This window comes from Herpailurus yagouaroundi, unplaced genomic scaffold, assembly GCF_014898765.1.
Source record: "Herpailurus yagouaroundi ecotype Mexico unplaced genomic scaffold, PumYag 196, whole genome shotgun sequence".
Classification (NCBI taxonomy): Eukaryota; Metazoa; Chordata; class Mammalia; order Carnivora; family Felidae; genus Herpailurus; species Herpailurus yagouaroundi.
In genome coordinates, this window is record NW_024412427.1 from 31,972,100 (window position 1) to 31,990,623 (window position 18,524).

General features: G+C 41.1%; 1 protein-coding gene across 3 annotated transcripts in view; it reads left to right on the top strand.

Moving 5' to 3' along the window:
• CFAP61 (cilia and flagella associated protein 61) overlaps positions 1 to 18,524 on the top strand; it is a 281,759-nt gene that overhangs the window by 227,314 nt on the left and 35,921 nt on the right. For all 3 annotated transcript variants that reach the window (XM_040447823.1, XM_040447824.1, XM_040447825.1), the window contains one exon: positions 677 to 882. In XM_040447823.1, the coding sequence (XP_040303757.1) occupies positions 677 to 882 (206 nt within the window). The remainder of the gene's footprint in view (positions 1 to 676; positions 883 to 18,524) is intronic.

The window sequence follows — 18,524 nt, forward strand, 5'->3', positions numbered from 1 at the left end:
TTCATCTGTGTTCACGCGGCAGTTTTAGCCAGCTTCTAGGGGGCATAACGCCATGAATCCATGACAACTTACAAACTAACAAGTAGCCTGCAGAACAATTGCAGGTATACTTCCCATAAACTTGAACCTTCTTCTTGGGAACAGACATGACCAAACAGCTGAACCTCCCCAAAGCCAGCTTGCAAGGATTCACTTTTCACTTGTTTCTTTTGCTTACATCAACTATTAAAAAAACCGAAATTCTTTCTGACCACTTTTGACTAGGAGGTTTTTCTCAAAATGGTGCTGTGAAAAAATTTACAAAATGAGCAGTGTTCACACACCTCATAGAAGAGAATAAACCCAATTCTTTATACTAGCTGTGCGAGGTATTGAATAGTAGAGACTTGGTTGTAACCTAGCAACTGATTTTGAAACGGGGAACAATGCAATCGGAGTTTAAAATATCTGAGAAACATTTAGTCATTAAGTCCAAGTATGCAGTTTCTGACACAAGGTTAGCTTCTGTTGAGTTTAGTCAATATCTGTTACTATTATTTGCAATATGTAATAAGATGTAACCTGTCTGTTACATTTGAAAAATAAATTGCTATAATAAAGTTCCCCAAATCCAGAAATGTTTCTAATGTTGTTTTTCTGATTCCCCCCTTTGTCTCCCTGCCCCTACCCCTGCCAGGGTTCAGAAATAGTAACAGGTAATGCAAAAAATGGGACTTACTTCCGGATACATATTGACAAGTATAAAATGGTGGAAACCATTACGTGCCTTTCTAAAGAGCCTTTCCCCGTCTCCAACTACATCCGCTTGTTTGGCCAGCATGAGCAACTTCTCAACAACCTGTGCGCTCGGTACGAAGACAAACTGATCCCAGATCTCTACAGGTAAGTTGGACATTACACTTTGCTAAGGAGAAATGCAAACATTTATAATGACTTGTGAATGAGGGATGTGTTTCTGGATGCACCAGAAAGCAAAACAGGAGCCCATGGGAGAAGCTAGAGTGGCAGAAATTTTATTCTAATATACCAAAGAATATCTGACCACTAGCATTGGACGGAGAGTAGAGGGTCCTATGGAGAAGTGCGTGGACTCTTGATGCATCCACACATGGTCCCCATGGCCATGCACAGGCCTGGATCTCAGATGCATCCAAGCACAGCCTTCACACCACAGACAGGCCCAGATGAGATGATATGTGAGTGCCTTTCAACATTGGCCTGCCAAGAGTAATCAGAAATCAAAGGAGGTAGATTTGGGAGCAGGATATGGAAGCACTTGGTCCTGGTGGGAATTCCACAGCCATGGACAGGCCCTTCATGACCCCAACCATCTTCCTAGCACATGCTCAGGCAAAGGGGGAGGCTGTTTGCCTAAGATCTTGTTATGGGAACTCGCACTGTGGAATGGTTAGATTGGGTGATCTGTGCCTCTGTCTTTTCAAATGCGAAGATACTTTTTCATTCTATACCTCTGGGAATGCTAGAATTTTAGAGTAGAAAGCTACTGCTGGATATAGTCTATTGGTTAGAAAGGTTAGGAAAACTTACTTCTTTACACAAAACAAGACGATGATAGACCCAGTGCCAGGTACAGATGTAGGACATAAGTCATAGAATTCCAGAGTCCTCAATACCCATGGGCATGACTGCTAGGATCAAAGGCAATCTCTCTTTCCTTCTAAAGATATTTTTAAATTGTAGAATACATCATACAAACAAAAAAGTATATAAAACATGTATGTACACTTTAAGGGATAATAGTACTAGAATTCTATGTTAATAATTCCTTCATTAATAATGCCTTACTTCAGAATGTTAGAAGCCCTCTCTCATCACATCCATTCTGTGTCCTTGGAGTAACAACTATCCTGACATTTGGTTAATCATTCCCTTTCTTTCCTGTAAAGCAAGGATCAGCAAACTTTCTCTATAAAGGGCCAAGTAGTAAATATTTTCAGCTCTGTGAGCCATACAACCTCATCACAAGTACTCAACTCTGCTGCTGTAGTGTGAAAGCAGCCACAGACAAAACATAAACAAATGGATGTGGCTGTGTCCCAATAAAACTCCATACCAAAGCAAGGGCCAGGCCAACCCTTGTTTTAAAGGTGTACCACATATATATGACTTCCAAATAATAAATTAATTTGTTTTGCTTACTTTTAAATCGATTCCGTGGCCAACTAGAGAAAGTCAACACTCCATGGAGCACCATTTCTGAGGCCCATTCATGTGATGTATGGAGCTGGAGTCCATTTGTTTTCCCTGCTGTATAATACTCCCTTATACAACTGTCCTAGTTCATTCATCTGTTGATTGATTGATATTTAAATTGTTCCCAGCTTGGTACCATTACTTACAATGCCGTGGGCATTTTGGGCACACCTCATGTGCGAGAACTTCTCTTGGGTGTACTAGATAGTGCTGAAATTTTCCCCAAATTGGTTGTATCTACTTAAACTCCCTCCAGTCTTGTCAGTCTGTGGCACTGTTAGACTTTAAAATGTGGCCTTCATGGGGCACCTGAGTGGCTCAGTCGGGTTTAGTATCCAACTCTTGGTTTCAGTTCAGGTCATGATCTCAGGGTCGTTGAGTTTGAGCCCCATGTCAGGCTCCACACTGACAGAGCCAGGCCTGCTTGGAATTCTCTCTTTCCCTCTCTCTCGGCCCCTCCCCCATTCGTGCCCACATGTGTTCTCTTGCTCAAAATAAAAAGATAAACTTAAAAAAAATAAAAATAAAAAATAAAATAAAATGTGGCCTTTGTGGGGTGCCTGGATGGCTCAGTCAGGTAAGCATCTGACTCTTGATCTCGACTCAAGTAATGATCCCAAGATTGGTGGGATCGAGCCCTGAACTGGGCTCTGTGCTGACTGCATGGAGGCTACTTGGGATTCTCTCTCTCTCCCACTGTCTGCCCCTCCCCCATTTGCACACACACATGCACTCTCTCTCTCTCAAAATAAATAAACTTATAAAATAAAATGTGGCCTTTGTGATGGTGTGAAAAGGTATCCTCCTGTGGTTTTAATTTCCTTGCCCTGTTTAGTAACACAACTCAGTATCTTTTCATTTGTTCACGGGGCATTCATGATAGTTTCTGGGAAATGCCTGTTTGTGACATTTGTTCATTTTTCTTTTGGTTTGTCTTTTTACTCACCCATACGAGTTGTTTATATTCTCTGGATAGAAACTCAGTTATGTATTTTTAACACTTTGAGGCTTGTCTTTTCACTTTATGTTGTCAATTAACAGAATTAAAATTAACTTCTTGATTTTAATGTAATCTGTTTGCCTTCTTCAGGGTGCCTTGGATATTTTTGTCCCTTTGCTCTTCCAGTAGTTTTATAGTAAACTTGTGAAGCCCCATGAAAAGCCCCGTGGGTTTGATAGGAAATGTATTGAACCTTAGATCAATTCAGTGAGAGGTGACATCTTTGATATTAAGTCGATATGTTATAATATAACATAGTACAGGTCTTAGTTTATTTAGGTCTCTTTAATATCTTTTAATAAGGATTTAAAATTTTCTCCATGATGGCTTTCATAACTTTTGTTTGATATAGTCCAAAGTGCTTTATATTTTTACATCTGTCAAATAATCATTTTCTTATTGATTGCTGCTATATAGTGCATAGAAATACAGTTTTTTTGGTATGATTTTACTTCTGCAAATTTGCTAAACTTCCTCATTTATTCAAATAATTTATATATTGTTTTAGATTTTACACACAGAAAAATTATATTATCTGCAGATAATGACAGTTTCGTTTCTTCCTTTCCAATCTTTGTAACTTCTGTATCTTTTTCCTATTTACTACAGTAGGTAAACTTTGCAGTACAAGGTAGGACAGAAGTCGTGAGGGGGTGGTACCTTTGCCTTATTCATCTTAAAGGCAATGTGTTCAATATTAAGTATATGACATTTGCCATACATATTTTTGTGGATCCCTTTATCAAAATAAGAAAGTTTCTTTTGGGGAACACCTGGGTGGCTAGTGGGTTAAGTGTCTGACTCTTGATCTCAGCTCAGGTCTTGATCTCAGGGTCATGAGTTCAAGCCCCACACTGGGCTCTGCACTGGCCATGGGACCTACTTTAAAAAAAAAAAAGTTTCTTTTTATTACTGGCTTGCTAATAAGCATTTTTATCATGCTTGGATTTTTATTGTTTTTCCTGAAACCTTTTGTGTTTGAGGATATCTTCCTATATGCTTTTAATTATAAATTATATTTTGGTGTAATATCAAATTTGGCAAAGTGTCAAGTTTCTTCATATTATTTTTTTAATGTTTATTTTGACAGAGAGAGAGAGAGAGAGAGAGAGAATTGGGAGAGAGAGAATGCAAGCAGGGAGGGGCAGAGAGGGAGAATCCCAAGGAGGCTCTATGCTGTCAGCACAGAGCCTGATGTGGGGCTCGATTTCATAAACCATGAGATAATAACCTGAGCCGAAATCAGGAGTCTGATGCCCAGCCAGCTGAGCTACCCAGGCTCCACTAATGTATCAAATTTCTTAATCACAGGCTTTCCCTCAAATCTGTGTAGACTTGACTCCATTATTTATTTAAAATAAAGAAAAATACAGAGCGCCTAAGTGGCTCAGTCGCTTAAGCGTCTGACTTCAGCTCAGATCATGATCTCACAGTTTGTGAGTCCGAGCCCCACATCGGACTCTGTGCTGACAGTTCAAAGCCTGACACCTACTTTGGATTATGTCTCCCTCTCTCTCTGCCCCACCCCCACTCATACTCTGTCTCTGTCTCTCTCAAAAATAAATAAACATTAAAAAAATTTTTTAATAAAGAAAAATACAAGTGTTTAGAAAACGAACACATTTGTTCCTTAGCTTGTGCAAAGGATTTTATTGTTGCTTTAATCTTACCCAAAATATTTGAATTAGAGGGGAATCAATTGCTGATTAAAGAAAATTTTTACGTGATTGGATCAATATGTTAAAGGTCTTTTCTGAAAAGAAAATGTTTTCACATTTGACCCAATTCAAAGCCCTGACTGATTTGTTTTTCCCTGAGAAGAAGGTGGTGTTGAAACAGAGAGAGTTGGTAAGCTTGGGACCACTAGTCGAGGCACAGCTGTTAACTGATGATAGTAATAATTTTAAAAGTTAATTTGATTTGCAAAGAGTGAATATTTGGGATGGCAAAATGAGACAAACCCTAGAACGTGCCAGATCAAGATGTTCCAACTGACATCTGTAAGAAAGAAGCAAGGTGGGCAGGAAGATGGTAGCTGATCATCCGAGGTCACTGATCATGTGTGAGTGTGATGTATCAAGGGCATCGCCGTGCCTCATCAGTCACTCCCATACGTGTGTTAGCATGTATGTGCAGCTGCGGCCACATTCTTTTCAAGTGCCATGAAACGCTGCCAGGCCCCAGTGCTAATTCTTGGCCCACTGCTGCCTGCCCTCTCTGTTGTCAGACAGACTGGCAAGGCTCTTTGCAAGCAGGCAGGGCAAATGGTTTAGCTTATTTTGGCCGCAGTATGATTACCGATTGTTTCCCTGACCTCGACAGCAGCAGCAATATCTCTTGTTCCAATCCAGGCCAGTTTCCGTCTACTGAATGTGGGAGCACCATCCTCCGTGCTGGGGGAGCTGACTGTCAACCAGTCACTCTGTCTTCTGCAAGACAGACATGATGTCAAGATCAAGTTCCTCCTTGGGTCCAAAGAAACCCTCAGGATCCTTTCTCTCCACTTCCCCAACCTATCCTCACCCCCAACAAGGGCCAACACAGAGCGGGCACTGGCAGTGCCAGAGGGAATTGTGGCAGCCACAGGGCCAGATGCTATAGCAGTCGAGGCCTCACAAAGCAGTGACTCTGGCTGCCTGTGGAGCGGCTTGCTTAGAGCCATTTGGAGGCACGAGGCTGAGCAGTCACCCACCATGATACACGGTTGGACAGCTGCCACAGGACGGCGGTGCAGCTGAGGGTCTGGGGCCCAGGCTGGCTTGGATTCCACCTATACTTTATTCTTTGTTTTCAGCTTGGAGTGCCAGAACAAACCATTAACAATGAAGAGAACAGATCCACCACCAGTGATTGTGTGTGTACGTAAGTGTGCCTGTGTGCGCACGTATGTGTGTGTATGAGACAGAGATATAAATTCATCAGTTGATTGCTTTACTACTTTGGAGAAAGAATGGAGCTCATTTCAGCAGTCAAAGTCATGTCACAAATGTGTGACTAGAATGTACTCTTCCCCTTATGAGCACTTGTGTCCTGCAGTGTTGCATGTGCAAGCCTCGCAGTCCCCTGCCTGCTGAGTCCCGTGATGGTGTTTAGAATGAGCACCCTGCTGATAGTGTTCCTCCCTCGGGACACGGCAGGGAGAAGGAGCTTCCATGAGGGTGGTGAGCAGTCACAAAAGGGGGACTCGGGATGGAGGGGAAAGGCAAGGCTGAGGCTGCTTCCCCAGAAGTCTCTGCTGCGGGGCTCTAACCAGGCATGTCCCATGCCTTCTTTCTTAACTGCCTCATCTTCATTTACCACACTTCTGGATGGCCCTGCAAAAACAAGGTCTTGCCTACCGAACCACCCCCACCCTCCAGCATTAATTAACAGCCTGTAGCATCCTTTTTTCCTCACGGCGTGAACAGGTCTTGCCCTAGCTTCTTTGTGTGAGCCCATCAGATGCTCGCAAACCTTGATTAAATCACCTCTTTTCACATCTTAACATGCTCGGCTCTCAAAGGCTGCCCTCACATGGCCCTCTCCTCCAGTGAGCACCGCCGCCCGCCACACTTCCCCGAACACTCGAATGGCCTATTTTTAGTGGGTAAGTGCCGCTGTGCACAATATTCTAAATGGGATTTGAGCAAGCCCTTTAAAAGGCTGCCATTACCTTTTGAACTATGAAGCTCCCGAACTTACTCCCTCAGGAAAGCTGCCTTGCACAGTCTCTGTCTCCGAAGCTGTAAAGCAGGGCGCTGCCAATGCGCATTGTCCCCTGACTCACTTATTAGGCTCCAATTAGAGTCATTTAAGCATGACTTAAATGTTTTTCTGTCCCTCCGTAGTCAGTGGCCTCGTGCTGTGTCCAGCAGAAAGTCACACACTAAATTCTAGGTGCCCGTTTTTCCGGACTTATCAGAATTCCTTGAAATATGACTGCCCACTGCAGCTTGTCAGTTTTTTCTTTCTATGTACCTAAAAATTGCTGGATAATCATTCTTCTAAAATGCAAACTTTCCTATTGGCCACTTACCAAGTCACCCGCCTGCCTTTTCCTGTTGGCCACTTACCAAGTCACGGACTGCTTAAAGTGTTCCTGCTTGTCTGTTTCATTTCAGCAAATGGCAGTTCCATTTGATAGCCTTATAAGTACGATTATTTTTTCAGATGATTTGCTGAAATCAGTCCGTTCTCTTCATTTTGCTTCCCGGTCATTTAATTAGTCCTTTTCTCCACCCTCTTAAAGGTGATTTCAAATGGCCGTGCCCACATGCTCCGTCCAGGGCTCCTCACAGTTCATCTCCTGTCCCCCTTGCTCTAACAGGCAGCTCCCTGCCCAGTGCTGTTTCTCATATGATCACATAGCCTGTGAAGCTGAACCCACATTTTTGAACATCCCTTGTTACTGAGACAGTCAGTCTTAGGTTTGGAGCTATAGACCAATGTGGGGACCAAATTCCATGTGACACAATATATGTCCATTTTCATTTGTAATATTGCTCTGACTAGGGTTTTTGTTTTTGTTTTTTTCTAGTATATACCACTTCTCTCCTTCCCACTGTGACATTCGCATAGAATTAACCCTTCCTGGGATGAAAGGCGAGATTTGTTTGAACCATCCTAAAATTATAGCCAACAGACATCCCTTTACATATGCATGCCAAAAATTATAATGTGAAGGAAAAATAACACCCATTCACATAGTCAAGAATGAATGTTAAAAGTAATGAACATCGGGGCGCCTGGGTGGCGCAGTCGGTTAAGCGTCCGACTTCAGCCAGGTCACGATCTCGCAGTCTGTGAGTTCGAGCCCCGCATCGGGCTCTGGGCTGATGGCTCAGAACCTGGAGCCTGTTTCTGATTCTGTGTCTCCCTCTCTCTCTGCCCCTCCCCCGTTCATGCTCTGTCTCTCTCTGTCCCAAAAATAAATAAACGTTGAAAAAAAAAAAAAAGTAATGAACATCATAGAGCTTTGTGTAAAGTATGGAGCTTTTTTCATTATTATTATTGAAGTACAACTGACATACAATATCCTATTAGTTTCAGGGGTACATCATAGTGATTCGATATTTCTGTATGTTATGAAAGCATCCCCACACTAAGTCTAGTTACCGTCTGTCACCATACAAAGTTATTACAATATTATTGACTGTATTCTCTGTGTTGTATATTACATCCCCATTACTTCCATTGTACATATATGTAACACATATTTATCCATTCATCTATGGATGGACATAGGTTGCTTCTATATCTTAGCTATTGTAAATAATGCTTCACTAAATGTAAGGGTATGTATATCTTTTCAAGTCAGTGTTTTTATTTTCTTTGGGTAAATACCCAATAGTAGAATTGCTGGGTCATATGATAATTCTGTTTTTAATTTCTTGAGGAACCTCTGTACTGTTTTCCACAGTGGCCACACCAGCTTGCATTCCCACCAGTAATACCTGAGGGTTCCTTTTTCTCCATATCCTTGCCAACACTTATTATTTGACTTTTAAAAAAACGTTTATTTATTTTGGGAGAGAGAGAGAGTGGGGAATGGGAGAGAGAGAATCCCAAGGAGGCTCTGTGCCAACGTGTGGCCCATCCCACAAAACACAAGATCATGACCTGAGCTGAAATCAAAAGTTGGACACCCAACCAACTGAGCCACCCAGGTGCCCCTGTTTCTTGACTTTTTTTTTATTGTAGCCATTCTGACAGGTGTGAGGTGATAACTCCTTGTGGTTTTGATTTGCACTTCCCTGATGATGAGTGATATTGAGCATTTTTTCATGTCTGTTGGCCATCTGTATGTCTTCTTTATAAAAATGTCTGTTCAAAAAAAAATGTCTGTTCATGTCCTCTGCCCACTTTTTAATTGGATTTTTTTTGTGTTGAGTATAAGTTCTTTATATATTTTGGATATTAATCCCTTATCAAATATATCATTTGCAAATAGCTCCCCCCATTCAGTAAGTTGCCTTTTTATTTTCTTGATGTTTATTTTTTGATGGTTCCCTTCACTGTGCAAAAGTTTTTTTTTTTTTTTATTTTGCTGTAATCCCAATAGTTTAATTTTGCTTTTGTTACCCTTGACAAAGGAGACGTATCTAGAAAAATGTTTCTATAGCTGATGTCAAGTAGATTACTAGTTATGTTTTCTTCTAGGAATTTTATGGTGTCAGGTCTTAAATTTAGGTCTTTAATCCATTTTTTAAAAACATTTTCTTAATGTTTATTTATTTTTGAGAGATACAGCATGAGCAGGGGAGGGGCAGAGAGAGAAGGAGACACAGAATCTGAAGCAGGCTCCAGGCTCTGAGCTGTCAGCACAGAACCTGACATGGGGCTCAAACTCACGAACCTCGAGATCATTACCTGAACTGAAGTCAGACTTTTAACTGACTAAGCCACCCAAACGCCCCCAGTCTTTAATCCATTTTGAGTTTATTTTTGTGTGTGGTGTAAGAAAATGGTCCAGTTTCATTCTTTTGCATGTAGCTGTCCAGTTTCCCTACATTATGTTGAAGAGACTATCTTTTTCCCGTTGCATATTCTTGCCTCCCGTCATAGATTAACTGACCATAAAAGGATGGATTTATTTCTGGGCTGTCTATTCTGTTCTATTGGTCTGTGGGTCTATTTTTGTGCAGTACCGTACCATTTTGATTACTACAGCTTTGTAGTATATACTGAAATCTGGGATTGTGATACCTTCAGTTTTGTTCTTTTTCAAGATTGCTTTGGCTATTTGGGATCTTTTGTGGTTCCATACAAATTTTAGGATTATTCTACTTCTGTGAAAAATGTTGTTGTTGTTTGGGTAGGGATTGCTTTAGGTAGTATGAACATTTTAACGATATTGGTTGTCGCAAATCATGAGCATGGAATATCTTTCTGTTGGTTTGTGTCCTCTTCAATATCTTTCATCAGCATTTTCAGAGCACAGGTCTTTCACCTCCTTGGTTAAGTTTATTCCTAGGTATTTTATTATTTTGGGTGCAATTATAAATTGGATTGCTTTCTTAATTTCTTTTACTGCTACTCCATTATTGGTGTATAGAAATGCAACAGATTTCTATACATTAATTTTATATCCTGTGACTTTACTGAATTCATTTATCAGTTCTGGCAGGTTTTTGGTGTAGTCTTTAAGGCTTTCTCTATACAGTATCCTGTCATCTGTAAATAGTAAAAGTTTTAGTTCTTCCTTACCAATTGTATGCCTTTTATTCCTTTTCTTGTCTGATTGCTGTGGTTAGGACTTCCCACTACTATGTTGAATAAAAGTGGTGGGAGTGGACATCCTTGTCTTGTTCCTGACCTTAGGGGTAAAGCTCTTAGGTTTTCATGGGAAGGTATAAATTATTATTTCAAGTGCTGCAGTCTCATTCATGTTCGTTAGAATCTTTGCCTTGAGGGTACTGCCTGTGAATGAATAGAAGAGAAGTGAGTACCCCTTCTCATGGCCAAGATTTTTTTAATGTTAAAGGCTTTTATTCATGAGACTTTAAAGCCAGCAAACTCGTACCCATTAACATCAATCTAGCATGGGAAATGAGGGGTGGGAGCTCACATTTATTAATGGATCACTCTATCAGATCTCTGTACCCACCTTGTTCAATGTGAACTCCCACAGTCCTTGTAGCACCCCTTTCAAATGGCCATTATTACCTCATAAAACAAAAGAACTTTATAGTCTCCCTACAATAAAAGAAAACCAGTGCTTTTGTTATATGAAAGGAAATGTGTATATTTAAATGACATATTAATACCTGGGGAGACAAGTTTCAGTGCAGGGATGACCCTGCATGCCAAAAGACTGTGCCGCATGTGAACTGTACATGAATACATCTCGCAAAGTGTAAGACATAACTCACATACATGTCTGTTAGACCACATTATTATTTAAATATACAATATTATTTAAAAATTCAAACTTTTGGGGCACCAGGGTGGCTTAGTCAGTTAAGCAGCCAACTTCTGCTCAGGTCATGATCTCATGGTTCGTGAATGCGAGCCCCATATCGGGCTCTGTGATGACAGCTCAGAGCCTGGAGCCTGCTTCAGATTCTGTGTCTCCCTCTCTCTCTGCTCCTCCCCTGCTCACACTCTGTCTCTGTCTCTCAAAACTGAATAAACATTAAAAAAATGAAAAATAAAAAATAAAAAAATTCAAACTTTTCACCAAGCTTTATAAAAACAAGGAAATGTCTTGTGGAAAGGTCACCACAGCCATCTACAAGTTATCTGTAGCCCCTACTCCATAGCCACTCCGCTGGACACCATCTTTGCCATGCTGTACCTGTGTGGTCTTGGTATATATTCTAAGAGAATTTAGTTCAAAATTCTGACAGTGCTTACAAGTGAATTGTTACTCCTCTTTCCTTAGAGTGCAAAGGACACTAGGCTAGGACAGAAGGTTCAATTCTTGCACTGATGCTTATTAGTTTTGTGAACTTGGGCAAGCCATCTTACCTCACTGAGCATCAATTTCCTCATCTATGAAGTAGAGATATTATTTATGATAAATTTTCCCACATCACAAGGTAAAAGTAGATGGTGATGTGAATGTATTTTAAAATGTAAAATACATGTAAAATGTATTTTAAAATGTAAAGTACAATAAAAGTGCAAAGTGTTGTATTGTAATTTAGTTCAAGGGTTCGTGTTTGCTACAAGTCCATATTAGCCTTTATGGAAAGGAAGATACTTTCAGCCTTTTATGCAATATTCCAATCCCTCCAAAATTATTGTAAATCTAGGAAAATTTAGTGTTTCTTTTAAAAATTCAAGTTAACAAATGTTTTCAAATTGAATTAATGTATACACTTGCTATATTTTATTTTTAAAATTATGTATTTGGAGGCACCTATGAGATTTCATATTCTTTGTCTCAGGGGGACAAAATGTCTCAGGGAGAGGTCATTATCAAGAATTAAATAAGTGTGAAATCAGGTGCTTTCAATCAGTAATTCAATCAGTAATGTATGAAGACTGGACTCAATAGCGTACCTCCCAGGGTACTTTATAGTAAAGGAATGGATCCAATGTTTCTATATTAGCAACACTTAAAGACATTTCATTTCAAACCACTTGTACCAAAAGCAACCAAATAGGTTTGGAATATCATTTAAAATTGAAGCTATGGATTATTTGAATTACAAAGAAGGTGGAGAATCTAATATGATGTAGTTTCAAAAATTGCTTTGGAAAATTGTTCCACACATTGTCAAGAGTCTCAGACACCTTAGACGCGCACCTTCCAAAAGGATAGACAATTGTCAGATGTGACTATTTAAATTTTATGGGTAAAAGGATTAAGTACAATTAAAAGTTTAGTACTGCAGTCATACCTGCTGTATTTCATATGTGGCTAGTGGCTACCACACTGCACAGCACAGAATACATGATTTCCATCATTGCAAAAAGTTGTGGGACAGTGATACAATAGACCAGTCACATTCATGGAATTTGTAATTGGCAGTGTTGGGCCTATCTGTGGAAATCCTTTCCTAAAATGGTAATCACCAGCCCCATTTGGTTGTGAGCCCCTGACGTACAGATATGGTACCAACAATGGGTGCTCAGTGAAGGCCCAGTAAGTAGAAGGAGGAAGTGATTTCTGTCTATACCAGCTTCTGCCCTGTGTTCAACTGGGTAGAAAATTCTCCCCAGATCACATGCCAAAGGTGAACAGATGGAGAGAGATGGCAGCATGGGAGAAGGGATAAAGCAGGCAAACTCTTTGGGGTATTTGGTCACAGTTTGGGCAAAGCAAGGGGCACCACATATGTCCTTCCTACCCATTTATTATTGTGGACAGCCCAGCTGGCCAAGCCCCAGCCAGCCTGCTACTTCCTTACTAGGTATGCATGACAGTCTCAATTACGAACATCCTATCATGTTATCAGATTGCAGGTCTTGGTTTGGGGTTCAGGGGATCTGATTGGTATGTTCAGAACTGACTTCTGTCCCTCTGAGCATCTTTGTAATGTCACTTTACTTTTCAAAATTTTGCTGCAGGAGTTAAAGTTCTTCATAGATTTCCTTCTCCTTATCTGGCAGCATGTTGGTCCAAGGTTATTATTTATGAGCATAAAATAATAGCAGGTGAGCCAGTGGTTATCTACAAGGCTACTAAATTACTTTAGTTAAATGCCTCTTTACTAAGCTCCAGGAAGCAACTGAGTTCTTCTATTGTTACTGGAATTGTTAAAATAAATACATTTCAGAAATCATGTTTTCACTCTACTGAACCATGAGAAGAAACTGGCCTGTCTTCCTGAATTTTTTATGGCAAACTAACAATTGCAAAAAGATGCTTTGAAGCCAACTGGCCAGCACGGAGCCATCATGCATGAAACATTCTCATTCCTTTCCTTCTAAGCCTGGATCTTTTTATGTTTCTTTTTAAGGATTATTTTGTACATATTTGTTTACTTTTTAGTATTTTCCATTACAAAACCAACACATGCTTATCATAGAAAACTTAGAGGGGTGCCTGGGTGGCTCATTTGTTAAACATCCAACTCTTGACTTCTGTTCAGGTCATGGTCCCACAGTTCGTGAGTTCGAGTCCTGTGTTGGACGCTGCACTGACAGTGCAGAGCCTGTTTGGGATTCTGTTTTTCCTGCTCTCTCTGCCCCTCCCCTGCTCACACACTCTCTCAAAATAAATAAACTTAAAATAAAAATTTAAAATTAAAAAAAGAAAATTTAGAAAAATATTTTACAAGCTAAATAGAATACAAAACCCATACCTAATCCCACTGCCTAGAGCATGTTTCAGATGAGGAAGCTATTTGAGATGAGAAGAGCTGAAGGATCACTGCCACTAGCTCCTAGAATTAAGACATACACGACTTCATAGACAGCACAACTTGCCACTCTTGGAACCTAGGTGCTCAGAAAGACCTTCACTACAGACCAGCGCACTCACCTCAGAAATGAGAAACCCATAGTGGCAGGGCTTGCCATGGGTCACAACCAAAATATTAGTGTCAATAACACTGGAACTACAGTCCCTTGACTCTAGAATCCCTTTATACAGGGACAAGAGGAATACGTTTTCCATTGTGCAGAGACATCCTTTAGAGAAAGCACTTGCATGGAACATGAAGATAATTTTTCTTCTCTAACAAAATACTGCAGAAGATGCCCGAGATAATAATTCATGTGTGTAGGAAGAAAATATTAGAACCTCTATTCGTGTTTTTATTTTTTCATTTATTTTTATGATTATTTTTGAGAGAAAGAGAGAGAGAGAGATTTTGAGCAGGGGAGGGGCAGATAGAAAGGGAGACACAGAATCCGAAGCAGGCTCCAGGATCTGAGCTGTCAGCACAGAGCCCGACGCGGGGCTCAAACCTACGAACTGTGAGATCATGACCTGAGCCTAAGTCGACGCCTAACCAACTGAGCCACCCAGGTGCCCCTTATTTTTTTTTAATAGAGAGGAATCAAACTTTATTAGTATTCGAAGCACAGATACCGAGCGGCATCCTCTTGGGCTAGGTGAAATACAGACGTGTGCCCTACATGGACTCAACACAGCCAGAGCTGCAGGGAGATGTCATGACATAGAGGGATCAACCTTATTAGCAAACTTGGGAATGGACTATAGCTTTTGTGTATCTGGTTCTGTGGATTTACAGATACTATATGGTTTTAACTAAACCAACCTCCACAAAATGGACAAGATCATTTAAAAGAACTCGTCCAAAGAAACCACAAGTTGAAAATCCTGGTAAAGCATGCATGAGTGAACCTGGAAATGGCAGAGCCAATGTCTCCTACACCTCAGACAGGCTCCTTGCCAGCCTCATTATGAATATATACAATGATTAACCTATCAGAGTTCAGTTGCAGACAACAGAATCCTGTCTGGCTCAGGATTCCTGGTTCAGACAGGAAGCAAGGTACTGCTAGTTGTGGGTAGTTTATAAAAATTTCTTAAATGGGCTAGAGAAGGCTTTAATCTGACTTCCAGGAAAGTTTTAGAAAATGGCTTTGCATACCTGGCCGACTTCTGCCACAGTGAGGACCAGCTCCATGGCCATACCCTCTGCCACAGTCTACATCAGCAAAATGGGTACCCTAAGTCCTGCCTTTTTACTGCCTATATGATTCTGCTACAGCTAATGTGAAACAACACCATAACCAGGCTTGGCAGGAAAACCAAGGGGAATAGTGGAAGCAGGGTCTCCACTTCATGGTGTTCACATCCACCTTCAAGTCTTACATGAAGGTGTCTCTTTGGAGGAAGCTTGACCCACATAGAACCCAGACTCTAGACCCAGTCCCATGTAGAACCCAAGTTTCCACTGTTTGTGGAACATAGTCTTTCACTTTCCTGCCTGTGATAGTTTAGGTAAGTCATGCTACGAAGGGTCTGAGATACAGCTGGCTGAGCTAGTCTACAATATCTCCAATAACGAGCTAATCAAACTTACCAGAAGTCTGTCCCCCAGATTGCAGAGTGATCAAGAAGACCACTTAAAATGTGGGTTTATGCCCCAGAGGTACCTGCGTGGTTCAGTCGGTGAAGCGTCTGACTTCAGCTCAGGTCATGATATCACGGTTTTGGGTTCAAGCCCTGCATCGGGCTCTGTGCTGACATTGTGGAGCCTGGAGCCTCCCTCTCTCTCTCTGCCCCTCCCCTGTCTCTCTCAAAAGTAAATAAACATTAAAAACTAAATAAATAAAATTTTTCAAATTTGGGTTTATGCCAGTGTCAATAAGGATGAACTTCGCCCTAATTATACACAGATCAATGAACCCTTATCCAAAATTGTAGGAGCAGATGTTGTGGCATTCCATTTTTTTAAAGTCTTTATAGTTTATAAAGTATATGCTTTATAGAGTATACTATATAAAGTATATACTTCATACTTTATTTGAGTATATTTATACTCAAATAAAACATGTAAAAAATAAAATAAAATAGAAAAAAAATTATTTGGAAAGTAGATTTACCCTTTCACTTGAAACAACTAAAAACTGCACAAAATGTAAAAAAAATAAAATAAATAAAAGATACTGAATATAAGGCAATGAAAGACCATGAACTCTGAGAGACTGGAAGCCCATAAGGTGCACCCTGCATTTAATACATTTGCTGCCTTGAGAGAGTTTGGGGGCCTAGGCAAAGGGGTGGGACCCAGTGAACCCCTGCATTAAGGAATGGAGCTGTGAGTCTGGAGAGGGAGCGGGGGCAAGGTTGTTGGAATTCTCAGTACAGGATCCTGGGGAGGAGAGAGCTGCAGAGAGACCACCATGGAGACCTGTGGGAGGCCCCCCTTGAGAATCCAGTCGAGTACTCAGCAGTGCTTGCAGATGAGGAAACTACCCAAAGTTCAGAAAGAACCACTCAAAAGGATTAAAGGTCACAGTACCTGGTGCATACACAGGCCTGTTCCCACAAGCCAGCTTGGAAAAGCTCCAGATTCATGGGGCAGTGGGTGGAGTACACACTATGGTCTCCGCTCAGTAGTGAGAAAAACCAACAGGCATCCAAAGAAGTGGGAAAATACAGCCTATCATGAAGAGGAAAACCAATCAATTGAAACCAACCCAGAACTGACACAAATGTCAAAGTTAACAGACAAGCATATTAAAAGTTACTATAGTTCTGTTGCACATGTTCAAAAAGTTAAGTAGAGACATAGAAGGTATCTGTAAGACCCAAATCAAACTGCTAGAAATGAAAACCATGATGTCTGAGATGAAAAACTACATTGGATGGGATTAATGAAGATTAGACCTTGCTGAAGAAAAGAGTAGTGAGCTTGAATACATAACGGTTGAAACTACCCAAAATGGTATGCAAAGAGAAAAATGAGAATCAAAAACTATGAACAGAGTGTCAGTGAGCTATAGGACAACTTCAAATGGCCTGAAGATTTAATGACTTTTTTTTTTCAAATTTGTTATAAACTATAAACTCACAAAGCAAAGAAGCTCAGTGAATCTCAAGCATGAAAAACATTACACCAAGCTGTGTCACAGTCACATTTGCTCAAAACCAATGATGAAAGTCTGAAAAGCAAAAAGAGAAAACAGAACTAAATACAAGAATGACAACAGATTCCTCATCAGAAACAATGCAAGTGAGAAGTCAGTGGGACAACACCTTTAAAGTACTGAATATTTTTTTTCACATTTTAGAACACATTTATTACATATTATATAACATCTCCAACCTAATACATGGCTTAACACTCCCCTCGTATTATAAAGACCACCATATCCCACGGCCCAGCCACCATCTCTGAATCGTTCTCTAATCTTACCCTGTTTAAACTTTTCTGTTGGTCTCTCCCAGTTGATAACCCCACTATAACCCCAGTGCTATAGACTGAATGATATCCCCCCAGAATTCATATGTTGAAACCCTAATCCCCAGTGTGACTATCTGGAGATGTGGTCTTCAAGAGGTAATGAAGGTTAAATGAGGTCATAAGGGTGTGGCCCTTATTTAGTAGGACTGTAGTCTTATAAGATGAGGAAAAGAGAGATCTCTCTCTCTCTCTCTCCTTCATGTGAGGACACAATGAAAAGACAGCCAGCCATCTGCAAACCAGGAGAAGTCTTGCCAGAAACCAACAACCGTCGAAACCTGGAAACCATGGCACCCTGATCTTGAACTTCCAGCCTCCAGAACTGTGAGAAATACATTTTTGTTGTTTAATACCAGTCTGTGGTATTTTGTTATGACAGCCTGGTGCAAACTAAGATTTACACTTGAAGTTTGGTGCTGCCTTGTCTCCTCACAGTTCACTGGGCTGCCATGCACTCAGGCAGAGGATTTTGCTGTTTCCAAGGGCTACTGGGCACTCCCTTTCAGCCACCTTGGGAATGACCTCCATGTCAACCAATCCTTGGTTCAGCCCCTGCTCCTGACATCACACCGGTCTCAGGTTCCTTACGGGGGCATAAAGGGACTCTCCTGGTTCTCACCGGAGGTGCTAACATGAGAAGGGAGAGTGCACTCCTCAGAAAACATACCCAGGGGAGGTCCTTTGGACCTTGCCAGCCAGTGCTGCCTCACCTGCCAGGCCACTCCATTCCTCTGTTTCCCTTACCTGTAAAAGGGGGCTCCTAATTGCTTCTTGGTGAAGGCCTCACGAGCTGATGAACAGGAAAGATGTGGCTCAGAGCCTGCCCTGGAGGACATACTCCACAAAAAGGTCACAGGGCTATGCTTCTGCAGGAGCCCTGGGGTCGCGCTGCCACATGCCCTGTGCACCCCCAGACCTGGCTGTGTGCACGCTGCCCGGCAATCACTCAGGACAGCTCTGCCGAGCGACAGATGGCAGAGCCCCAGCATGGCCCCAGA